This window comes from Ixodes scapularis, unplaced genomic scaffold (assembly GCF_016920785.2).
Source record: "Ixodes scapularis isolate PalLabHiFi unplaced genomic scaffold, ASM1692078v2 PGA_scaffold2__306_contigs__length_199485367, whole genome shotgun sequence".
Classification (NCBI taxonomy): Eukaryota; Metazoa; Arthropoda; class Arachnida; order Ixodida; family Ixodidae; genus Ixodes; species Ixodes scapularis.
The window spans coordinates 173,241,971-173,268,407 of record NW_024609857.1 but is presented as its reverse complement, the minus strand read 5'-3'; the positions used below and the strand labels follow the sequence as shown (position 1 = coordinate 173,268,407).

Below are 26,437 nucleotides of genomic sequence, written 5' to 3'. Positions count from 1 at the left end.
TTTGCAAACAATGCTTCAAAGCCTAAGGAGGCTAGTAATTTGCAGTCTACAGAACGTTAAAATCTAAATCAATTTGTTTACTGCATTTTAGAGTTAGAAGAAATTTGCTTGCCCCGGGAATGTTTCATATCCGGCAGATATTAGATGAGGTCGTAATTATTATGGTGGGTTTCAGGAATTACCTAAAATCAATTCATTAATTTTAATTATTGTTTTAGTTTTTTTTAAATCGCAATATTGAAGGCATTTACTATTAGAAGCCAGACCAATTTAAGGGCGTGCTTATGACTCAAGTGAAGACTTGAATGAAACAGCTACATCACTCCTTCCAGCGTCATTGCGAAAGTGCTTGCTGTGCTTTTTCTTATCGCAATTTTAAAAGGAGTGATAAATGCGAAAGTTGAGCGACTGATATCTCCCAATTCCAACAGTACTCATTAAACGAATAATTCAAAAATGTATTGAACACATTTTAGTTAAGTACCCACCTTAGCATAACGCTTATCCCCTCACCTAATATCCACTAAGCATGATAAATACATGAAGATGTCGCTCATCTAACTCTCATTCCTTTTTTTCCATCACTTTATTTGAAAGTTAAGCATCTTCTATAGGACAGTCAAGGAATTAGCCATCCACTATTCCGCCCTTTCCTATCGACTAATCATGAATATATTATTGGTTGAAATTGCTATGCTTTTGATGCGGAAAACTATGTGTAGCCGACAAGCATGTAATTGCGGGCGAACCTCGAAAAGCTTGACTATAAGGACATATATGGTTTTAATACATTTTCAAGTAGATAAATACATATCAAGTACGGAAGTGCAAAGCGTGCATCTGCACAATTATGGTGAACAAATTTTAATATTTATTTACCTAGCATATGGTCTCTTTTCAGCATCGGATCAAACACCACCAACTTCGCCAAAACCCTCGTGTGAGTATCACTAAAGAATAGGTATTGAGGAGTGCTGTCGGCCACCCGAAGAAGTGCACGGCTTAAACTAAAATAGACCACATATCGGAACATGTACACACCATACCGTCACAGTTCTTATATTTAGTGGCGATTTTTGGACTGTAGCTTGCAGTTAATCCTTACTCCATTTTGTGCACCATGAGTTCTGCATAAGACATTATCCTGAGACACCGTATCAGTACGGTGTCTCAGACGCGCTACCAATTTCAAGGTCACAACAGAGACACGTCTAAAGACGCGCTTCCCGCTTAAGGGGTCGAGAATGCCTTAACTTTTTATTCAATCTAATCTCAACCACCCTTTTTTCGGTGATCATTGTTCTCCAGTGCAATTGCAAGTGGAACAGGGGCATGAATCCCGGAGATAGCTTTGCCATGCGTTAATTATTTATCGGTAGTTTCTAAACCGCATCCTGTCATTATTCATTGACTCGATTGTTTCCACAGGTACTGTTTCTTTAGACGCTCGACTATAACTGGTTTTACATCAGAATACGAAACGGAAGTCAATCGCGCGCACACACAGGTACTAAACCTCAATGTCAGAATGGTTTCAGCTTGCGTGATATACAGTCCCGTCCTATTTTCTCACAGGAGGTTGCGCTCAAAGATTTGTAACTCCGTCTGACAAACTAATAGTATAAAGAGAGTGATTTTGTTTATAACATCTCTTTGAAGACTTCCAGAAAATCGCAATACTTTGCTAGCTAGCTGATACATAAATGACACTGAAAAAAAAATGTCCGAAGAAAGATTATGATACAATGGATTTACACCGACCTATTTAATGTCCCACCGACATCGGTGTGATTAGACTAATATCAGAACGACCTGGCCGATTTGGCGCCAATATATTAGCGATACTGTCCGCTACCTGCAGCCAGTCTATGCTGTCTGAACCCGCTATTGTTTCTAGCATGCTCGATGTGAGAAGCACATTTTTAAAACATGAAAATATTGCTTTGAACTTACTTTTTTTTTTCTATGTTGACCGTTCGAAACTGTTTTCAGTCAAGCCTCCACTCCTCTGCCTACTTATGTCACCTGGAGTCACCAAACGATCTTCCTTCAGCCAGATGGCGGGGCAAGTTCTGCCACCCGTAGACATATGCGACTACATTATCTTAGACATCTACTATGACACCAGAGACGGATACAAGAGTGAGTAGATTTCTGCGCATATTTTAACAGCTTCAGAAACTTGTGTTGAACGCAACCATGATGGTGAAGTTTTATGATTAATAAGAACCGTCCCTAATGAACCACACATAAAAAGAAGTCAAATACACGACCATGCTTTAAAAATAAGGTCCACTACATAATAAGCTGGAGCAATAATTAAATTTTATAAAAACGCAGTAAAGTAATTATGTATATGCACAACAGAGGAGGGGCATTATTATCTAGCTTGTTGTATAATTAATCCCGTTGGCTCCTGAGTTCTCTTCTTAGGGGGATCCATCTGGCCGGACTAGATCCGCGCGCTTCTTTTTTTATTCGGTCTGTCCTGTCAGAGGAGAAAGCAAGCGCACGTTTCTGCGTGAGGACGCTGCGACCATACTGTTCTCGGTGTTGAACCATGCTTTTCTTGCGTCCTGAATGCGAGTCCACAACCAAAAAGACCTGCAATTCGTTTACAAGAAACAACCTTGTTGTGAGCGATAAATCTCCCTCTTCGGTTTTCTTGCGCATGCAGGTACTTTGAACTCGGAGATTATGCGCCAGGTCACGGCATGATCAAGCTAGTCCCTTTAGTCGTGCTTAGAGTATTCGATGCGGCTTTGAGGGGCCCAATGCCTGCAACTAAAGAGGCCCGAAGAAAACCCTCGTCAAAGCGTTCGGCATCTGCGCCGAAAAACAAAAAAAAAATTACACCATCTTCCCGAGGGGAACCATGGGGTGATGCGGAGAATCGTTCCATCACACTTCATCGGAGGAACGGAGCGAAGTGGAGTCAACAGCGGTGAACTGAACGCGCGCAGAAATTGGTTTGCTTTTTATGTTTATACAGCCTTGATGGAGATGCGCCTTGACGGGTAATCGTTTTTTTAGCTGTAGATGAGAAATTTAGCCAGAGCAGTACAACCACTAACCTGGGATTTTTGACGTGCATCACGCAGTAGTGATCACAGGAAAGCGTGCCGGTGCGAAACTCATCCAGATCGAAACGGCCGAGGGCGGCGGGGACTCGAACCCAGGAGGTTCCCAGCGCAAGCTTTCGTTCCACGCTCCCAGCTGAGACGCGTAACCCCACTCGGCCACTTTCTCCCCTTGAACGCGCGCAGCGCGCTACCGCTGCTTATATTCACATTTGAAGGAGAGGAGACTAGAGGAGGAGAGTTGCGCATGCGCGCGCGGTGTGAGTAGAAGCGAACGCACGCGAAGTGCACGCAGCTGGTAGAGTGAGAGAGCGGAGAGAGTAACGCGCAGCTGTTGGAGAGAGGGAAGGAGGAGAGTTGCGCATGCGTAGTGTGAGTGCGGACTACGACGCCTCGGGACATAGACCCGAGCAAGAGATTCTCCGCATCTAAAAGCAAAAGGCGGATGCGTTGGCTCGCCAAAAACATTGTGCACATACCGAAAAAGGATAACCAGACGGCTATCAAGTACGCGCTCCCATACTTAAGACTGCATGGCCACAGGTTGTCCTCGAGTAGATGACACCTTCTACGGGCGTGCTCAGACGCAGCGTTTGGCCACCTATTGGTGCTTCCGGCCAACTATGTGGTATTGCGGCATCCCGACCTTAGGTGCTGTCGTGCCTCCTTGGAAAGGCGGTAAGATAGCGAGTGCGTATCCAGTGCGCCTGTGCCGTGGCGGACTGGATATACACTTTTCCTCATTGTTGGCGCTGTTTTTTTGTTTTTTTTTTTCGAACAAAAGAGTGCGCACGTATTTCAGGCACTTGGGGTTGTTTCGCGCCTCGGGCTGCTCTCCCCTGGTCTCTACGAGTTAGATATTACTCGTGAAACTCGAGCCAGCAATATTCGAAGAAAGGCCCGAAACAAAAAAAATTTATTTTTAGAAAATCCTTTTTTTTTTTTTTTTTACATTTTAGTCACCTTTAAAATACCTTCTGCCTGATGCAATGTTCTTGTCGATACCCTTTTAAGATATCTCGACATCGTCGAAACGCTACCATTTAAATGCCTTTCACTGCTTCTTTCTGCTTGTGTCACCTCCTTTATATTCTCAAGCCATTTCCGTTTCATAACATTTTTGAACGGAAAAAATGTCACAAGGAGCGAAATTAAGTGGATAGGGTGCGTGGGCCGGGTAAGGGGTTTATGCTCTTTTCGTCAAGAATTGACAAAGATTCAGCGCGTGTGGGCAGACGGCTTGTTGAGTTTGACAAACCAGTCTCTTGTTTTCTAGAATTCTTGTCGTCATTCTTCCCTCGCTGCGCTGAATGGTTAACCTAAATATGAGGTGACCCCCGTGCCCCACCCTCCTTTTAAGTGAAATTCGCTTCACGTGATTTTTTGTTTTGTTTCCGTAGTGATGTGAAGTTGTTTCTTGTCCCAGACCTCGATGGGAAACTTCGAGGGTGTCTACCGTCGGGGACCGGGGTCTGATCGTCGAAGATGAGGTCCGGATGTTGGTTGGAGAAAAAGACTTCTTGTTGGGGGGTGGCCGATGGCGGAGAGTTAACGGACTTGGAGGAGAGGTTGTAATAAATACAACTGATAAAAATAAACTTTACTTCAACAATAATAAAACAGTTACACAAAAGAAATGACAGGCTGCAACTAACTGCCGCGCACAGGTTGCATAGTTAATCAGTTAAAAAAGGGGACGCCTCACCGTGAAGCGCACTACTACGCACGGTGAGAACGGCGGCTAAGCCGCAGAGAAGGACCTGTGGCGCACCACAGACGTAACGCGGCGAACTGCGGGAGATGACTCCTGGGCCGCTCAGGCCCACTCAAACTCGAGGCTCACACTATCGGTCAGAGGTTAGGACTGTGAGTCAGAGCCTGCCCTGTTCCATGAGGGTTTCGTCCGAATCCCTCTGGGTACAGGCCCCGACGCACACTCGGCCAGTCCAACGAGAGGTTGTTGCTGTTTTTGAGGAGGCATTAAGATCGCAGAGGTTGAGAGTCAAAACTCAGGCATGTTTATGTTTCAGGGAAGACAAACCTATCCTCGATTTCGCCGGGAGTCGTCCAAACGTGCCTCATCAGCAAACGTTCTCTCACCACAGTGTGCGGGCAGGAGACTCAAATGAACGAAAGGCGCGCCCGACACATTTGGGTGTCACGGGAAGCCGTTTCGCGGAGAATCCCGTGATGCTATATTCACGCAAGCGCGTGCGTCCACCAGATGCCTTCAGTGCTTCTCCAGCCAACGTCACGAACCACTGGACAAACCCGAGACTTTCGAAAAAATCGTTGGCGCTCGAGACGTGAACACCATGAAAAATCAGAGGGGACAGGACAGAGCGCTTCTTCCAACTGGTGTAATCCATTCCCCGAGGAAGACATAAAAGTGGAAACTGGACATGTGGAAGTGGAAAGAGGAGGAAAATACATGTTACAGAATATATATGCACTAAAAAATTAAAATTAAATCTGACTTCACCCCTTTACACTAGCAAAAGTAAAAAAGAGCCAAAGAGAGCACGTTAAAAAAAAAAAAAATTGAAAGTATGAACAAAAGCAACCCATGTCAAAGATGGAGTTAGCGAAAAATAAAGTGACCTGGGTTAAAAAAAAGGTGGAGGCAACGCATCTCTTTTTAAGGCAATGCTATTGATGGTGTGCTTGCGCAAGCTTCTTTTTGAGACAGGCTGGTTTTTTCCCTCATAGAGTTCTCTGGATCTCTTTATGGTAGCGCTTGAGGATTTTAGTCCATTGAAATATAGGTGTGCGGTTGTAGCCCTAGAGGCGTATGGCGAGAAGCCTCGATGTTGATGACTTAAGAGAAATATGATTCTCTCGAAGTTCACACAGCGGCCAGATTGTCCGACGCATAGTTTCCCACGTGTGGACGGAATTTCATACACTCTATTGGTGTTGCGTATTATGTACTTATCTGTATGATTGACGGTACATCGTCTGTTAATTTCATTTAGCGAATTAATCTCAGGGTGCTTTTTTTTTTTTAGTTTGCTCGGTGCTGATAATACCACGGTACTTCGTACTTTGACGCTATCCGTTTCAAGTTGTGAGATATGTTACCAATGTAGGGTATCAGAGCCGGCCGCATTTTGTTCTCATAATTTCGTTGATGTTATGTGTTCCAACTGTAACTTGCTAATTGAGAATAATAAACAATGCACCTTCAATCATACACATAAGTACGTCATCTGCAACACAAATTTACTGTATGAAATTCCGTTCATAAAAGGGAAAGTGTACGTTGGATATCTGGCCGCTCTGTGAATGTGAGACTCCGAGAGCATCACCTTTCTCTTAAAGGGATACTTCAACAAAATTTGAAATATTCCCGTCGTGTTCAAAAATAGGTTGAATATAATCCACAATGTCCGTAAATGACAATCGCAAGTTTGTATTTTGAGCCTGGTGGCTGTATTTTTTGCTATAAACGACCCGCTCTGGCAAGCGCTCAGAGAAGGCCCAGTGGAGACCACGTGACATCCAACGCAATCGTGAGGTAGGTCGTCTCAAGACGAGCAAAGCTACGGCGAGGCTGACGTCGAGAGGATGGCCTAGTCGTTCCAGCCACCGAAGCGGCTGCTTTTGTACGAATTTTGAGTGACAGGTTAATCTTCTGTAATCTTGTAGGGGGACAATAGCGACTTCTGCGACACACAAAAGGCATTCTCGGGAGGAGGGGAATTCCTCCTGCCCCTCTTCTATCGTCGTGGCCGGAGGCAAGACAACTTCCGTCACTAGCTGTCCAGGTTCCTAGACCGGCATTACAAGCGAGGCGTTAGCGACATCATCCAGGAGCTCTTTGCTAATCGTTTAATTCGTATTAAAATTCCTTTTCGTGGCTTTTTTAACAAGATATTGGTATGTTCGATGTGACGCTGCTCCTTTGAACACATATAGACCAAAAAATGAACGCCGAAATTTCGTTGTAGTATCCCTTTAAATCACCACCATGAGGGCTTCTCGCCATAGACGTCCGGGACTGCGGCTGTACACCTACGTATAATCCAACATACTAATACCCTCAAATATTACCATAAAACAGATACAGAGACCTCTATGAGGCAAAAACCATCTTGTGTCACGGAGAAGCTTGCGTAAACACACTATCAATAGCGTTGTCTGAGACAGAGATGTGTTAATCAACCGTTTTTCTTAACCCGGGTCGCATTAGTGTTCGCTAACTTTATTTTTGACCTGGGTTGCTTTTATCTCTACTTCTAAATTTGGTTTTTATCACATTCTTTTTATTTTCTTTTCTGCTAATATAAAAAGGTGAAGTCACATTTAATTCTAATTTCTTTAACGCATCTATAATTGACATTAATTTTCCTCCTCTCTCTGCCTTCACATGTCCAGTTTCTTCTTCTGTGTCTTCCTCGAGGAATGCATTAAGCACCCAGTTGGCGTAAGCACTCTGTCCTGTCCCCTATTCTTCAACTTGGTGTTTATGCTTTTGATTTTTAACAATGTATAGCAAACTAGCCCAACAGTTAATTTTGACTCGAAACCCGGCCTAGTGTACGAAATGGCGCGCCAGCCGTGGACAGCAACACTCCGGGGACTCGAGTGTCAGAGTAGATTGACGTATCTGGATGCCCCGGGTGAGAGGGAAGATCCGCGGGGCAATGCAACACCTCCTAGAGAAGAAGGCCAGAGCGCGCTGAGAGGTTACGTCACAATGGCGGAGGAAGGAAGTCCATTGCGCAACTACGTGAGAATACGCTATCGACGTGAAAACAATGTCCCTTGACAAGCGGCGCGGTGGTGTTCGTTCATGCGCGTTTATCCGACATTAATATACGTTTTAAAGGCGCAGTCTTGTACAATTTATTATATATATAATATAAACGTATTATATAACGCGCTACCGAGGTTGAGAATACCAAAATTATATTTATGAGTATTCCCGTAACCGCGGGACTACGTGCAGTTCCGCAGCACCCCACACTTTTCGAAAGGACCGGCTGCGATGCTGCTGATGCCACATGGCTCCGATTCTGGTAAATTTACGTTGTGTGTGAGCTGCTGACTGTCTGAAAAGGAACGCTGAGACATCTCAGAAGGGAAGCAAACCGGAAAGAAGTCCAGTCGTTGTCGCAGGGAGCGCACACCAGCAAGAGATGGGTCGACAACGTTAAGCCTTTCGTCGCCGCTGCTCTCGTGTGTGGTACTTTTGAGACTTGTTTCCCGTCGTATTTCTGTCATCACCGTAGTCTCGGGTAGTTTTTTTTTTTTTTGTGTTCGCTTGATACTACGGCATTTACGTGCATTCGTGAAACAAGTCCTGCTACGGTTTGAGTGACGTGTGACAACTAGCCAACGAAGGCTCTGGTCGACTAATCGATAGACCTCTCTCTCGACAAAGAGAGGCTTCTTGGAGTTCGTGTTCAAATGTGTTCGTCACGAATATTGTGGGACGTATGGATACGATCGACAGGTGAGAAACAACTTATTTACGGGCTTTCTTGTTCATGTAGGACGCAAGTAAGATGCTGCAATCGTTTTTTTTTAATCGCATGATAAATTGCAATTTTGTTCCTTGTCATTATTCGTATGCAGTTGCGTCGACATTTGTAAATATGCGCACTAATCTAGTTTTCACTGGAAGATGAAAATCAAGTTTGTGTGATTATTGAAAGTGAGTTGTTTGTGGTTCTGTGTTTATTTATACTAAAGTTATTTTATTGCCTTTTCCGCGTTTATACTAGAATCTTAACTGTATTAAGGTGATAGTATTATTATATTCAAAATAAGTTATGTTTTGTTCTAAGGCAGCTCGAGCTCATAGGGAGAAGTGAATTAGTAGACTAAGTAGTAAGTTTAGTACCGCTGCCACAGGGAAACGTTAATATATTTTCATTCAGTGATATAGGATTTAATCAGCTCGCGGTCTTGAGTGATTATACGAGCGCCGCAAGCGGATTTGTCGACCCTATAATGTCATTCGATCGAAATTACATTAATTTTGCCATGTGGCCGCGGGGTATGATGCAATAATTCAGTGACTGCACGCGATAACGTCGCTTACATGATCGCGAGAAACGCTTGTCTTGCCTTGTCCGCGTTGACTATGTCTACCTGATTTTTAACTGTTCTGTTTTGCTGTTTCAAAATCACTGCGTGTCTCGCCATTTTTTCAAAGTATTTCTGTATAAAATATGCATTCCTACAACAATAATTGCATGACTCAATGTTTTCGACTTAAAACAATCACATTTTTCGATAGACGTCTTGTACGCATACCTCGTGCCATTTCGTACCGATTATTTAGCGGTGTAATAAAATGTTTTCTAGACCTGTTGCTATGTGCAGCTTTTATTTTAGCTAATATGACACGCGTATGTGACTAAAAACGCGTTACGACGGTCGATCTACGCGCGTTGCATTCGCTTCGACGCGCGCCCCCGATGGCCTTCCTTTGCGACGTCACGAGAAGAGCACTACGGCCTTGTCTTCTAGGAGGTGTTGGGCAATGGCCCGCCGTGGGAAAGAACTAACCCCGCCCGTGGTGGAAAAATTGTAGGTTTAGCACGTATCGATACGTTAAACAATTTTTTAAAAAAAGCGCTGTCTCGGAACCGTGCAAAAATGCGACCACCTCTCCAGTTTCTATGGAGGAAACCGTTCTCAAAGGGAAATCGTTTGCATGTGTGGAAGAGGTTAAGCAAAATCTGCAGAAGCACTGACAGGCATTGAAATCGGCAAGCTTAAAGGGGCACTGACACCCCAAAGGTCGTATTTTTTTATTGTCTAAAAGGATGCCAATTGTAGTCATGAACACGCATAAAAATACCGCACCGCGAAAAATATTTCCCACGCGCGCGCGCGCTTTTTTATTTTTGGCGGTTTTCTCTCCCGCTCATCTCCGCGCTTCTCTTGACTTGGGACGTCAATACTCATAAAATTTAGCGTCTTTGTAGGCGAAATTTCTATAACATTTAATAATGGCAATCGTAGAACATTTTAAACGCAATTGCGAACGTACTACCGCCCTTCTTTTTGAAATGCTTAAAATCTGAGTCCGGTGTGATGTCGCCTCCTGGATTTGTATCCTCCCTCGGAAAACATGCCGGCGCTCGATGCACATAGCAGAGGGTGATCGGTGAGTCGGGGAATCGGACGAAGTGGTATTTTTTAGGTGTCCGACAACCCTCTCAGACTTGGAAAAGGAAATCGTCAAATAGTAGTTTCGGATATTAGTCCGCCGGGGCAGCCTTTCAGGCGTCAAGCGTCGTCTGCTCGCCGTGATAGGCAGGCGGCACGGCGCACACGGAGGAAACCAAGCCGGCTTTTTTTCCGGTAAAACTACGCCTTTCTCTTAACTTCTCACCTCCTCGCTTCGGGTCGCGATGGCAACGGCTGGTTTGGAGCGGAAGCGTGAAAGAATGTCAACTCGCAGGACTCTGCAATATTTGACGTCATCACACTGGCGCGGATCGCGCGGGAACTTCAAACTCGCCATTGGGAAAATGTTATTTTACTTCAAAAGTACTGAATTCCCAAGTTTCGATTATTGAGGGTAATGTCCGGGCATGCTCTTGAATCGTTTCGGATAAGAAAAAAAATATGATTTTGATGAGTCAGTGCCTTTTTAAAGCCTTTTTGAGCATTGGAAGAAACGTCTTGACAAGTGTACTCGACAAGTGAATGTGGGAAGAGGGTAGGCCCTATTACACCCATGTGTTTCAGCCTATGTATGTGACCCTTTTTCTCGGGATCTGCTAGGGTTAGAGGATTCATGTTGGTATCATTGTATTTAGCTTTCTGAGTTCTCTTTACTGAACTAGAATTATTGTTATATATATTTTAGTTATTTTTTTTGTTTTTGTTTTTACTAGACCCTCCTAATTTTAATGCCATAATAGACAATAAACAGCTTGTCAAACAAAATTGCCTTGATTAATTTCCATAATTCTAGTTCAGTAAACTCCCCCTTGTGTTGTCTTGTTAGTAGAAAAAAATAATACTTCTAGTGTTTATGGTTTCAGAGAAAAAGGGTCAAACGTCGCCAAAAACTTACGTTTTCAGATAATTGACTTTGAAGTGAAAAAAGGCGTTTTATAATATACTTGCACTCTAGATATGCCTGCTGATGTGTCAGTTCGGTAGCTACCAGACAGGTTGTCACCTCCATAGTCAATATTTAGTTTCTTTGTTTGCTGTCTTGCTTTGTGGGCCTCTTTTGTGACGAGCTGTGTAGCCCTGTCTGCAAAGTAAAGTCGTTGCCGGTCAATGTCCCGCAACCACTGCACCGTGAATCATCCTGGTGAAACACGAAGTAGAGGCCCGATGTTGTCCGTTCTGACGTCTCTCTAATTGGTGGGTTCAACAGCACTTTTCACAGTTCAGAAAGTAGGTGCAGGCGACGCCAGCTCTTAGTGCTGCTTTTTCAACCAACCGCAAGTCCCCACCGCACACTTTACACAGCCAGCTTTCGGCGACGCTATAGCACAGGAGGTCGATGTCAATCAGTTCATAGCTGCAGTCACTAACACTTGCCTTCAGCTCTTCAAAGCGTGCTGCCGTGTGCGACAGCTTCGAAGAAGACGCACACGTGGTAGCCGCTGCGTCAGGCATCAGAATGCGTTGCGGGGACTCGGCGGCATGAGACATTGACCTATGCCGAATACCCTGGAAGCGACGCTTTTGAGATACCTTCCTCGTCTTCGTCATTTGAATAAAATTCCAAATCTAGTGTTTATGTAAACAATAAATTACCTTGCCCGTGCAAGCATGCCGAAGCAGAAGCAAAAGTACGCGCGTCGCGACCGATACCGGCAGTGTCTGAGGATTTATGGGGCTAAAAAACTAAAGGCTAGACAGGTTTTTGCTGTTGCTGGACGAGCAATAAACATTCCGCTAAACCTAGAGAAAACCTGCGTTTTTTTTACTGTTTTTCTTTTACAACATAGAAGAGATACAGATCAGGCATAGATGAAAGGGGGCGTGGTCGGTCACCACCTAGGTTTTGGAAAAGGTCATTTTTCGTGTAACTAAATCGCGCACGCGCAAATTACACAGTCAGCATTGTTCGGGAAAGACTGGGAAATCCAAATTCCTAAAAAACGAAAATTCAATATTTTTCAAAATTTTGCCCTACCCTGTTCTCATAAAGCATTTTGAGCATTGGAAGAAACGTCTCGACAAGTGTACTCGACAAGTGAGTGTAGTACATTGCAGGAGACAATTTTAAGGTGTAAAAATAAATACACGATTCTGTGAAAATAAATTAATGTTTTATTTGTGTTCCTCAGATATATAACTTGCGCCTTCACGTAATAACACCGTGTTGGTGGTGATTCCTTGTTCTTGTATAGAAAAACATATCCGGTGGTGCAAAATAAATGTTAAAAAAACTGCGCACTCAAAAACGAAGCAACTACATGTCCATTGGTCTGACACCCGTGGAAGTTATGTATGGAACTGTCTCTGATTTCCGACTGTCTTTCAAGTTGGAACAAGTTAGAACCATTGGAACTTTGCTTGTCACCACAACAATGGCTGATAATCATGTGCGCTTGTTCTCCGCGACACTTGTCTTAGTTTTCATTTGTGTAGTTATATGGATAATTAAGTCGCTCGCAAAACTATCCTCTCGGCCGCATGTCCCTGCCCCGGCGGTGTTCGTCGCATGAAGTTTGGTGAGGACGAATACTAGGCAGTACGTTGTAACAAAGTTTGCAGGCTTGAATTTTGATGCTAAACTTCGCTTCATGGAATTAGGTATTTAGACCTGAATATATATATTGACTTCTGTCCGTTCATCTACGATTCTCGGTCATAGGCAGAGAACGTCGCCTGGTAGGTGACATTTACAGAGTTCATACATATCCGCGTGTTTCCTCGTTTTCTGAAGTAAAAAACATGCACGTACTTCGCCATGAGGATTTGCCACACGGTTGCACGACCTTTTCAGCCAAGCTAAATCACACTGACGGTGCTTAGTTCGTCAGCGGCGTCACATGCGCCACTGCGTGAGGCGCGCGCCTCGCGTGGCCCCTCGGAAGGGGGTACCAGTGAAAGCAGGTGTTTGGAGAGTGACGTCACCACGGACCCCGGGCTTCGCAGGGGACGCCTGCAACTTAGGTGGTAGGTGCTTAGTGAGTAGCGTCACCACGGACCCCAGCCACGCGGGCCACCATACTCGCACGCTTGGTGAGTGACGTCCCTGCGAACCCCGAGCCATGTTGGTTCGCCCACCCACGCCTCGCTGAGCGTGGCTCAGTCCGCGTCCGGGGATAAGGGATCCTGGTGGTTGAGCTGAGCCCGGGGTACGTTTGGACTCTTGGGGGCCCCCCGGCCCTAGTCAAAAATCATTTTGTATGAGAAACTGCCTGTGGCCAGTAAACACAGATAAATGATACAAAGTATATAATAACATATGAGAGCAATATAAGAAACTTATAAGAAACTTCTCGCAAGTTTCTTATATGGTTCTTATTTGCTCTTATAAATCTTCTATGGTCCTTATAGAGTTCTTAGATGGTTCCTATATGGTTCTTATACATATTACATAGTTCATGTGTTGTTATTGAACCTTCTCAATATCAAGATCTAATTAAGTAGGCCCGAAACCATTCCCTGGCAGTTCCGTGGAATCTTGGGACCAGTGAATACAGTGAACCACCAGAAATCCTTAAAAGTTGATGGCCGCCTGTCTATCCTGGTGGGCTGACGCCAAGAAAAATACTTTCCCGGTAGTTCCGTGGAATTTCGGAGCCCAGGATATACAGTGGAGCTCCAGGCTGGCAGCTGACCGAATTCACTGGGTGTCCCAGGTTTAGTCTATTACAGCCGAGGCCAGATGCTGGCCACAGCTAGCCCATGCAAGTGAGCTGACTCGCTCGCTTGCCCCTTCCATTTCCTGCGCCGTCGTCCAAGATCTCCCGACTGGAGTAGCAAAACTTGGCATGAAATAAAATTCCTGCTATGAGTATTCTAAACATCCATCCAAATAGAATAGCAACGCTTTAAAAGAAACATCGGTGGAGAGCTATTATCGAATGCGTGTTTTCCACGATGGCTTTGCTTCGGCGTCCAGACAAAGCAGACTTGCCAAACCCTAAAAAAAACTTTAAAAAAAACGTGGTTTACGGTTGTCATGAAATGATCGCCAATTAAAGTGCAAACAAGCGCTACTACACGGTAGATGCGCTGCAACTCAGAATAGAAATGGCGTCTTACAATTTTAAAGCCTTTCAGGGAGCAATGTTGTACTTCCAGGCAAATATTACGGCCGCTATCAGCGGCATTTTCAGGGTTCTCCGTACCGTCCGGAATGGCATATGTATGAGCGCTCCCTAAATAGTGCCCTTTCGCACACCGCTCCTTATCCCTATTTTTCCGCTACCTGATGGTTTATTGTTACAACGCATGAGGCGCACGTTTTCCCCTCTCTAGGAGGCTACGGCTTCGAAATCGTGGTTAATGTTGGGTATGCGTTTTGCGGTACGGAAAATATTCAACGATATTTATTTTTACTCATTTGTACTGGTTACGTAAGTTCTCTGAGAACTAGTAAATCATCTTTAATTGCAATCATGTTGCTTGTCTGATTTTGTTTGTGTTATATAGAGACATGTAAATATTTATTAAAACGGTGACGTGATCATATTCCTCAGAAATTGGTGTGATATTCTGTGGTGGCGTTCAAACGCGCTCCTGTGCAATTGGCGTGAGACTAAAGTATTTTACGTCCTTCTCTTTGCAACTTCGTTGGTGTTTGTGTGCACAGAGATCGACTACGAGTTTCTAAAAGGCCAGACAGGAAACAGCAAGTTGATGTTCACTCTCCCACAAGGCTCCTCACGATCGCCCAATGTTACACTGTATACTAGGAGACAAATCGTGAATCAGCAGACCTTCAAAAACACTGCCCGACTGCTGTATACAGATATGAATGTTCGAGGTTTTGGGATCTTGCACTTTCAATACGGCTCACCCACTACAATAAGAAACTGTGCTCCAAACCTCCTTGCCTTGTATCAGGTATGTATATATCTATATCTATATATCTATATACAATTATACCCTACGCCTCGTAATGCTCAGTCTAAGATTTATAATTTATAATATACGAAAGTATACTTAAGTATGTCTATGACTATAAAACAAGAAAGCTTAACAAGCGGATTGAATAATAATATAAGGAACGTTAGACACAAAAACATTGAACTGAAACTATAAAATCTTATTTAGGCTTCAGTTTAATGTCTTGCGGGAATGATTTCGCAGATCAGCAATAAAAAAGGCTCTAACAGATTTTCGACAAAAAAAAAAAAAAAAGCTTGAACCTGACATTATTTCTTTCTGGCCGGAAACGCTACGCTCCGCGATGGTACGCCGTCTGTGAATGCGCGATCGGCGCCGTTGCACTCGAACATAAACAGCTTGGTAATTTATCGCAATTCATTGCAAGTTAACCAAGAGTCGTCGCGCACTCTCCCAAACACAAGGTAAACAAAGGAGAACCACATATATTCTACTCCCCCTGTTAAGGACCTGAACTAGGCCTGTTAAGGGCTAGTTTCCCCAGGATCATGTCCCCCGCAAAGAAATGTCGACACAAAACTCTGGTTGCCGCCGTCGCTCCCAGATGGCGGTAGCTGTCAAGAGTGTAGTGTTTGCCGGTTGTCCGGTTGCCGTCGTCGCTCATAGATCGCGGCAAAATTTCTTCGGGGGAAGAAGAGCGAGAACGGAATGAGCGGCGAAGTGCGCAGCAGCGCGAATGGTTTCATAACCGCCGCGAGGCTGCTATCGCCTAAAGTTCCACTGCGTCGAACGCTTCAGATTTTCTCGCGAAAGACGAGCAGATCGCTCGCCTGGAAAGCCACCGTCGAAAACAGAAGGTACAGCTCCGCTGGTCTTCCTTCTTCACCAGAGCGGAAAGGCTGAATTTTTTTTAATACACTTTTTGAAGTCACATTGTGCGACATTTATTTATTTATTTATTTATTTCAGATACCCTCAGGGCCAAAGGCATTAGAGAGGGGAGTGGGTACAATGTATAAGTATAAAGTTAAAAAATGCAGTGGTTATTAGTACAGTAAATTGACTCTTATTTATACAATGTTAGCTATGGCGTTCTTGAACTGCTGGGGATCTTTGATTGTTGCTGTCGGGGCGGGAAGGCCATTCCACTCCACTGATGTGCGAGGAAAGAATGACTGAAAAAAAGCATTAGTTCTACACGATGGAATCCCGACTTTATGAACATGATCTAATCTAGATGAGATGTATTGGGGGGGTAAAATATGTTCGGCGCGCAAGGAGGGATGAAGAAACAGTTTGTGAAAGAGACAAAGACGAGAGATTTTGCGGCGGGATGTTAGGGATGGCAGATCAAGGTTAGATTTCATTGTACTGATGCTTGCAGTTCTATTATAGTTAATAGAACTGCAAGTTCATTATAGTTAATAGAACTAATAGAATTATAGTTAATTGACATATGGGTGGTGCTGAAAACATATTTTATTATTATCCAGACCTCTGTTCCTTTTTTTTAACCAGGCAAGGGGGACGCTCTACTATGCAAGTAGGGGTTATGGACAGAACAACGACGCTGCTCGGGCGGTGTCAACAATAAAAGCTCGTTTTTAATACAGCGTGGTGGAACTACCTCTTCGCATATAAAATATATAAATGCACATATATGCATGCCGCGGTTAAAAAAAAGAAAACACAGGCGAACCTGCGAATGACGTCCATAACAAACCCAAAACAGAGGGGGAAAAAAGACGACAGATAAATTGTTTGGTGTTACATTGTATTTTTTCCTATTTTTCCTTTTTCTCGGGTTTACCCTGGTTACTACCGGTACTTTCTGTCTATAAAGCAAATGAGTAAATTTAGAGCAACTTTCCCTCCTTTTTAAGCAACGTTAAGCATCATAACGCGCCAAATATTTCATAGAACAAGCGTGACATTTCATGCCAGCCAAGTACCAGTGTAGCTGTCCCCTCAAGCAGGCAGTTTTGGTTTTTAAGAAAACCGTCGACGCAGCAGTAAAACACAGCACCCATTAACCTCTACACGATGCAAATATATCTTAAAAAAAGGCATAAATAATATTAACAATGCAACAGCGCGGAAATCAGAAAATGCCATGGAATTACTCTAGGCTGATCAATGCTGATTCTTGGGCGAGATAATGCTGAATCTTTCAAAACATGGACGCTGTAATACAAAGATCTTGCGGATAAAAGACACAGTTTGAGCGGGCACCACCGGGGTACGGAATTGCTTGACTGGCGAAATAGCCCAGAGGATATGTCCCCGAGTATTTTTAAGGATTAAACTATCGAAGGCAGCACATTTGTTGTCTGGTTCTTTCTCCTTTCCGTCTTTATCAGAGTGACAATGCTTTAAATAAGCGAAAGCTAACTATTTCTCTGAACGCCAACATTAAGTTCCCATGTTTAGTTTGCATTTTATTATTTTGTTTTTGTTTTTATTTTGCCCTTGTTTAATGGAGTCTCACTGTATTACGCTGATGCTGTAGTGATCTGTGCCAAAGGGCTTAAGAAGAAAATTATTGGCGTTTAGTATATTTGGGGCATTATTTACTTTTTTCTAATCAAGCTTGTCATTATTATTTTAAAGGCATTGTTTAAGTTAGAAAGTTGTCGGGAAATGTCGTACAATTTTTATGCGGGATGCACCCGCCTTAGAATTATATAAGGTATGGGCAGCATTTTAATGCGCTTCGAAAAAAAATCTCAATTTAAGCGCATTACTAAGAGTCAGCCTTTTTTTTTATCAGAGCACATTTTTGTTTACGGCAATCCCTGTCTCCGTTGCAAAAAAGGCGAACGGACGCGCCGTTTCCATCGCACGTAGAAGAGGCCTCTGGACTGCCGAATGAGATTTACCTTTGTGACGTCGGTGGCACTCTGAAGACCAGGGTGTAAGATAGACAGGTGGGGAAACGGCGCATAGAAGCCTACCGCAGCGCCGTGACCGGATTGTGTACTCGTCTGCTTGCGGGTACCTCCGACTTGCGACAGATGGCGCTGCGGCGAGAGGAAAAAAATTGGAATCGAATTTGCATGGAAATTTATGGGAGAGTGCGCAAAATAAACCAAGAGGACGACATTCCTTTATTGAAAATCCACGAGAAATTATCTCCGTCAGCTTAGCCGGTCGCCACCGGTCGCCTACCCGGAATGAGAGTTAGCGGTGCTCCACATAGATGGCGCCACAGAAAAAGAGAAAACCGAAGGGGACACAATCCGGTCGCTCATTTGGCTCTCGTTTCCCCACCTGTCTATCTTACACCCTGCTGAAGACTGACCTTTACGTGCGATGCGTGGAGGCGCACGCACGTTACGGATTTTGGCCACAGGGGTTGTGTGGTGGACGTTGAGGTGTGCCCCTGTAAGAAACCGAAACATTAAAACGCGTCAAAATGGGCAATTCTTAGGAGCGCCATAAAATGCTCCAAGTGTCCGATGCCATTATAATGTGGGTGGATTTATTAGTTTAAGCTGATATGCATGGAATTCCCTATTGATAGCATACCTTTAGAGTTATTTACAACTTTATTCAATAAACCGCAATTAATCACTGATTTATGGTGAACACTAATAATGTTCGTTGATGGGCCCCTTTTTGACAAAGACCACTACGTCATCAAATATTTTCTTTGCGAGAGTAGTCTTTCAAAAGCGATTTTGCCACCGCTTCTAAGAACACACTGTATATTTGATAGTGTCTTAACATACTAACATTCGCAGCTTAACTAAAACTCCTTACCATTGTAAAACCGAGAGTGCGAACAAAACTTGGCACTCTCCAGTGTTTTGGGGATATTGTCACGAATGACAAATGATGAGGCCCCGAATAACTGAAGAAACTAAACAAAATGTGGCAAACTTGCGCCCAAAACAAAATATAAAAAGGTTAGTGTCGCAGGCGTCGATGTCCGCGAAACAGCAGCATCGACGATGGGGCGAGACGAACTCCGGTTTGACACGCCGAGCTACTTATGCCCACGTGTGCGCTTCTGAAACAGTCAGCGTAGAAGGTTGGGCACGTAGACAATTAGGACCTCGAATAAGCAACAGAATTCTCAAATACACGAAAACTCGAGACAAAAAATGCGTCTGCTCCCAGGCATCGAAACTCGGACCTTTACGTGGGAGCCAAGCACCAAAAACCATTCGGCCACGGGCGCGCTGCCTACTTGACTGGCTTAAGGTGCCTAGATAGAGGCTTCCTACAAGTGGCGACATTCTTTGAAGCGCCGGATGCGTGACGGTGCAGGTTTTAGGAAGCGAATGGTGGCACCCAGCATAGGTTTGAACTGAATGCCGCCATTTTTGTTCCAGTGGAATGTGCTTTGTCAGTTATATTGGTTCTCGTTACTTGTAAAAGAAGTATCAAGCGGCTTTAGGCTGGCTGTGCGCGCGGCATTACTCCATCTTTAAAACGTGCATCACCTCAATGCAACACAAAACAAATAAAGCAAATAAAAAGAACGGTTAACATAACAGTCATTTACAGCTCATGAAGTCCACAATCCTATAGAGGATAGAATCACTTCAGTCGAACGACGTGAACCACCACGGGTCGCCGACGGCGCCGCGATGATACCTGCTTTTCGTCGGGCACCACTTCGTAGTCGAGATATCACTAGGCGTCGAAGGACCTTTTTATGGTTCAAAGTAACACCTTATAAGCTTCTCGCTGGGGCCGTGACGTAGTATAGTTGTCCGCACCCACACCCGGTGTCCAGGCTGGAAGTGAACGTCCAGTGACAAAGGCTGTGGTGGCCAGCGTTGTCACACGTTGCTGTTCTTTGACCCGGACTGGGCCGAGCTGCCGGATTTCTTCTGCTGGTTGCGGAACGCCCCGGCCCGCGTCACTTCCGTCGCCAGCTGGCTGATGAGGTAGCATGGTGTCAAGCAGCGTGGTCACCTTGCGACCATGCGCCAGCTGGAATGGTGTAACACTAGTGGAATTTTGAACCGTTGCGCTGAAGGCCAACGTGACATACTGCAGGAACTCGTCCCATGTCTTGTGTTCCACGTCGACATGCATCGACACCATGTCCGCGATGGTGTTTTCAGGCGTTCAGTCAGTCCATTAGTCTGAGGATGATACGCTGTTCTTGGCCGGTGGTTGGTGTGGTTGAGACGGAGGATGTCTTGCATCAGCTGGTGCCACGAAGGATCACCCGCGATCTGTAATCAGAGATTCGGGAGCGCCGTGCCAGAGGACGATGGACTCGATGAAACACTTTGCGACTTCTAGAGCAGCCCCCTAAAGGAAGGGCTTTTGTTTCGGCGTACCGCCTGAGATAATCTGTTTCGACAATTACCCAGCGGTTTCCGGACGTTGACGGCGGAAAAGGGAGAACTGAACCCTTTCCTATCGGCTTGAACGCCGTGGACGGGAGCAATCGCATCCTGACGGCTTCTTCAGTGCTTTCTTGAGTCGCTGACATTCATGGCATGATTATAATTCAATTAAATGCAAAGGTTCAAGCGAGCTGGACAAGAATTACGAAAATAATTCCTGGAGAAGGGGAACAAGAGGGACATAGGACAAACACAAATCTCCAAAAACAGCTGTGACCGGTGAGCGACCGGAAAAATCTGCCTGGTCCGGTTATCGAACCCGGGACCTCTCCATTACAGGTGGAGAGCTCTACCAACTGAGATAACCAGGGGTTAGACGTCAGTAGAGCAAACGGGTCTTATCAGCCGCCACCAGACTAACACAAACATGGCTGAAGCTTGCAATTTAAGGTTATAATTATAATGCAATTAAATGCAAAGGTGCAAGCGAGCTGGACGAGAATGACGAAAATAATCTCTGGAGAAGGGGAACAAGAGGGACAAAGGACAAACACAAATCTCCAAACACAGCTAGGTGACCGGTGAGCGACCGTTTGCTCTACTGACATCTAACCACTGATTAGCTTAGTTGGTAGAGCGCTCCACCTGTAATGGAAAAGTCCCGGGTTCGATACCCGGACCCGGCGGATTTTTTCGGTCGCTCACGGGTCACCTAGCTGTGTTTGGAGATTTGTGTTTGTTCTTTGTTCCTCTTGTTCCCCTTCTCCAGGGATTATTTTCGTCATCCATGGCATGATTGAGTGTAGAGGTGATTGGTACTTGGGAGCATCGGCCAGTGGTACTTTTCCCAAATCCTGGTGAGCGTTCTTCTGTATCAAAGGTGCCCAGCCGTCAAGTTGTCATGGAAGGCTTCGAAGAATTTTCCTGCAGACTGGTAGGTATTACCATTTGCCATGCTGGGTGGCTGGTCCCGAAACTAGTTTTGAAAATAACACCCCATTGAATGCCGAACCTTGACAAGTCTTGAGAGAAAATTTGGGGGACGGCACTTTCTTGACCTTTAAGGTACCCAATAACAGCATGGAGTTCACAGTCGTGACGTTGAAGTTGCGCCACGTTGGCTATTTCGACTGCACCGATAGAACCTTCGTCCTCCTTGTCGTCGGTTCTGGCAGGTGGCGACTCGACGCGGGCTTTTGACAGAAAGTCGGTGTCACTGTGTTAGCGACCGGATTTGTGAGCAATTGTCATGTCGGATTCCTCCAGTCGGAGACTTCGACGAACGAGGCGGTCAGATGGCTCCTTCAGGTTTTCGAGCCAGCACAGCGAGTGGTGATCGGGGACCACGCGGAATGGACTACCATACAGGCGACCGCAAGGCATTGTTTTTTTGTTTGGTTTTTGTCGTTGAGTATTTACCCTCCTCCTTATACAGCGCACTACTTGCGTAAGCGATCCCTCGCTCTGTACCCTCCTGCCGTTGAACCAGTACCGCGCCAAGTCCCGTATTATTTGCGTCGGTGTGGATTTACGTTTCTGCGAACTGATAGAAATGGCCGAGGATCGGTGGCGTCTGGAGTCTCCACTTGAGCTCGTAGATTTTTTTTTTGTAGTTTTTCACGCGATTGGATTTTCACAGCGCCCTTTCTGAAATGCGTCAGTGGCGCAGAAAGCTTGGCGGAATCTTGAACTAAGGACCTAAAGGAGACACAGAAACCCAGGAATCTTGTAAAGGCTTTCTTGTCCGACGGCGGTGAAAATGCGGCTACGGCGCGCGCCTTCTCGGGGTCAGCGCGAATACGTTCGTTGTTCAGGACGTGGCCTGAAAACTTTAGTTTGTCAAAGGCGAAACAGGGATTCGTCAGCTTGAGGGTGCGTCCACCGGTCTAAATCGTTTGTAGTGCAGTTGGAAGGCGTCTCGGGTGCTCGTTTAAATGTCGTGAAAACACAACGACTTCGTCTAAGTAGACAAGGCAGCTCTGCCATTAGACTTGCTAGCAATGTTCATGAGATGCTGAAAGGTTGCGGATGCCGTACAGAGATTAAAAGGCATCACTTTAAGCTCGTACAACACATCGGACATGATAAGGGTCGTCTTATCATGGTCTCGCTCGTCTATTTAGATCTTCCAAAAACCACTCTTCAGGGCAATTGAAGAAACATTTCGAGCATGGCTAAGCCGGTGGAGGGTGTCTTCAACTCGGGGCAGCGGGTAGACGTCCTCTTCTGTCAGGGAGTTTAGTTGACGATATACTATGAATCACCTTAGAGGCCCATCCTTCTTCCTTACCAGGACGCCTGGCGACGCCCATGGACTGCTTGAAGGCTGGATGGTGTAGTCACTAGGTCGTTCTTGTACTGTCTTTTTGATTACCTCGCTTTCATTTAGGAGACTCAGTACGGCGACTGGTGCACTGGGATCGCGTCGTCGTCGGTAACAATGCGGTTATTCGCTACAGTCGTTTGTTGCACATTTGAAGAAGTGGCAATGCACTCAGAGAACTTACAGAGCAGGTCAAGCAGGCGTCGTCATTCTGTAGCATGAAACTTCGGATTGATGTCTTGTTCCGAGGATGGTGTTCTCTGCGGCTGCGATGAAGAAAATTCTTCCGAGAGTGCGGAGATGGCGGCCCATCCTGAAGTTCCTCGATGTGGCCCACAGCGGTACCTTTAATAAGGTGTTGTGCCCCTCGTCGGAAGTTTATAACGAGGATTGTGGCACGCACGTCTCGAAGCTCTGTTACAGCCCTTGCGACTCTGAGACCTCTTATTAGAAAGAACTAGACGCTGCCCTCAAGCAGACCTTCGTCGCAGGAAGCTTCATTGGTCCCTACAGGTACAAAAACACTTGACCGCTGCGGCAGGTTTACATGGTGGGCAAGAACACGGACCGCGGATGACGTCGTTTAGATCCTTTCGGTGGTGGGGCAGGTTTCTCTAGCGTCAACCTGTTCGCCATCAAAAAATTTACAGCATTCTACTCACACAAGACGTTAATTCCAAGGATAACGTCCCTCGCACACTACTGAAGAACGACGAACTTCACCGGACAGGTTTCGCCATGAATCTCGACGCGAGCGGGGCTTCTCCGACGGCTGTGATGAGGTGCCCTCCAGCGCTTCGTATCTGCTGGCCATCCCACTGTGCCTTAACTTTCCAAAGGCGGCAAGAGAGCTTCCCACTTACATGCGAGTAGTCAGCTCCGGTCTCGTTGAGTGCCGTTGCGTCGTGTTGGTCGATAACCATGTTGAAGTTGTTCGGTACCTTCGCAGAAGCGGTCTTTAGTTGCGTATTGTCGTTAGAGTGAAAGGGCTCCAATGATTGGGGCGGATGCTTACTTCGTCGGTGAACGTCGGCCCCACATCTTGGGATCGCCACGTTTAGTTTTCACGACGTAGCGCGCGGGGCAGTCTTTGTCGGCGGGACCAGTGAGGTGTTAACTGTGAAGGTCGCGGGGATGGTGTACGAGACCCTTGTAGTGGAACCGGCATCGGGGACGGCGACTCGCGCATGTACTCCTCGATGTCTCCCGGCCACTCACCAAGGCGGGGCCGAGGGTCGTTTGGCGCAAACCCTCGCAGGCCCATCTGGATGAAGCTGCGCCATCAGTAAACGTGGCCGGCCTTTCCCCGCGGTAGCAGATAGGACGTCGGTCGGCCTTCGTCACACGTCGGTCTTATAGGGCGCACGGGGCTCCTGGTGGGCGTACGGGACTCGGTCGTCATGGCGTCGGGCATGCGGCTAGGCTGGAGACTGACGTTGAGAAATGTGGGCGGCCGTCGGGCCATTGCAGCGAACAAGAACATTGGCTCCTCAGTGGCTGCCACGCTATCTGGAGCCTTTGGTTCGGAGGCTCGCCGCAATTATTTCCTAACCACCTCGGCGATGGAGAGCGAGGCCGGGCGTCCACCAGTGGCCAGCAGCGTCTATAGCTCTTCTCGTGCAACGTCGAGAATGACCTTTCGAATCTCAAACAGGCTGAAGCCGTGGTCCAATCCCGATGGCGATGGGGCATAAAGGCCTGGGTGCCACTGGTATTAGTTTGCCTTTTCAAGAATGGCAAGCTCCATGTTCGTTCGTCGGTGCAGAATCCTTGAACGGTTGTCGTTGGGTTGCGTACAAGTCCACCGAAGATGTCGTCCTTCACGACCCCTCATCTGATTACGCCACTTCTTTTCCTCGATGGCCTAAGGGCCTGTGTGAGAACTCAGGCGCAGGACGTCTTTCACCAAGCTCGTGACGCTCTCATTGCGGCCCTGGCTTCTCGATTGCAGATGGTATCCGGCCCTCTCTCGTTGGTGTTGAATGGCGAGCATACGCGTCGGCTCGTTCTTGATGAGGTTCCCCAGCCAAGGAAGCTTCGTGTTTTTCCAAGATGTGCCTTGAAGTTTCCTCTAAAAAAGAATAGAGGCTCTGGAAGCGCTGCTTGTCACTCTGCCCATTGTGGCGAGCCACATGAACGTACATTTTTATCCTGTCTTCGAAGTCCTCGTAGATCTCGCCGAGAAAGGTAGTAGGTGTCCGCGGAGCGACGGGCAAAACGGCAACGAACGGGGTGGTCATCATCGGGATCTTTTAACAGATCTCGGGCAAGAGACCCAATTTGGGTGACTGGCTTCTCGTACGATGGCTCACGTGTGCGTCGGCTTCCTCCACGAAACGTCCTTTTTCCTGGGGTGCGAACTAGCGCTGCGAGCCCTCGGAGGGGTAGGTTGCATGGGTTCGACGCCGCGCCTCCTCCAAAATTGACACGAACTACGAAAGATAAGGTGGTGAATCTCTAGAAAAATTAACGTGTAATGAATAAGGCGAACTGGTGTTCCAAGCAAAATAGATGAAGGTTAGCGTCGCGTGCGGCGATGTCGGCGAAACAGCAGGATCGAGCGCTGAGGCGAGACTGACTCCAGTTCGCCACATGGAGTTTCTTATGTACACACGTCGACTTCTAAAACAATCGGTGTAGAAGGTTGGCGGGTAGAACATTCGGACCTCGAATAAGCAACAGAATGCTCGAATTCACCAGAACGAGACATTTACAGGTGTAACAGAAATATCTGTGCGACCCCTAGGCATCGAACCGCGGCCCACTGCGTAGGAGTCAAGGACGATAACCATGCGGCTACGGGCGCCCTGTCGAATTGACTCCTTTTTGTTTTTATAAACTGTATTCATTTACTATTTAAAAGCATTAGAGACGACCAGGCAACCCAAACAGTACTGACATAATATTACACCTTATTACATATGCATGACCCAGCATACTCATCATGGCGTTTTATAATTATACAACGTCTGGTGCCAAACTGTTCATCTTTTCACGATATCTTTTTTTTTTTTTAAATCGACTTCAATCGCAGGCCATGACTCAAAAACCGGAATTTCAGCATGTTCCAAAAGGACGTGCCGTGCCTACTTGGCTTCGCTGCGCGCGAGTCAATAAATCAAGCTCATAGATGGACCGGATGCTTTGATAACAAATGTCTTAACACAACGTAACGTATAATGGATCCAGCCGAATCTTTACATTTAAATTATACTCGTAAAGATTGTGGTCATCATTCGTACAGAAACTGCTGGTTTCTTGAAACTGTAAAAGCTTTACGTGCCATGGGTCTTTCATTTCAGGCACTTGACTCGAGTCTCGTGGACGCTGGCTATCAGGAGATGACGAATTTTTTTTCCGTGTACCTGCCGTATACGATGACCAACAAACAAATATACACTGAATTTCTAAGTTCGCTCAACGGGTAAGTTTTTTTATCTTGCATCTTTTCACAGACATACTTGCCTGTTTTCTCATGCCAGTATTATCAATGGCCGCCCAGGTAGCACACTAAATGGGGCTATATGGGCCCCACTTGGGCAAGGTGGGCTGGTGGAGTCACTATATTGCTCCGTGGGTCCCATGTCGCCTCGATGTGGGAATACACAATTCGGGCTGCCCATGCAGTACGTCCTGGGTAAGGGCAAAATTTGTGTAGGTCAATATGTAATAGTGTCATGTGGGGAAACGGCCACTAAAACCTCTCGGTACCG

At 45.9% G+C, this 26,437-nt stretch overlaps 1 protein-coding gene across 1 annotated transcript; it reads left to right on the top strand.

Moving 5' to 3' along the window:
• The first annotated feature begins 2,048 nt into the window (after positions 1 to 2,048).
• On the top strand, positions 2,049 to 26,152 carry LOC121836662. Its single transcript, XM_042291621.1, has 3 exons — positions 2,049 to 2,142; positions 14,836 to 15,089; positions 26,027 to 26,152. The coding sequence occupies exons 1-3, from the start codon at positions 2,058 to 2,060 to the stop codon at positions 26,150 to 26,152; spliced, it is 465 nt and encodes a 154-aa protein (XP_042147555.1). The 5' UTR covers positions 2,049 to 2,057.
• The last annotated feature ends 285 nt before the right edge of the window (positions 26,153 to 26,437 follow it).

Bases quoted from the DNA above. Each gene is read 5' to 3' on its own strand.
- LOC121836662 (XM_042291621.1), top strand. From the start codon at position 2,058: ATGGCGGGGCAAGTTCTGCCACCCGTAGACATATGCGACTACATTATC. The intron at 2,143-14,835 runs GTGAGTAGATTT...TTGTGTGCACAG, and splicing joins CACCAGAGACGGATACAAGA to AGATCGACTACGAGTTTCTA. The intron at 15,090-26,026 runs GTATGTATATAT...CTTTCATTTCAG, and splicing joins ACCTCCTTGCCTTGTATCAG to GCACTTGACTCGAGTCTCGT.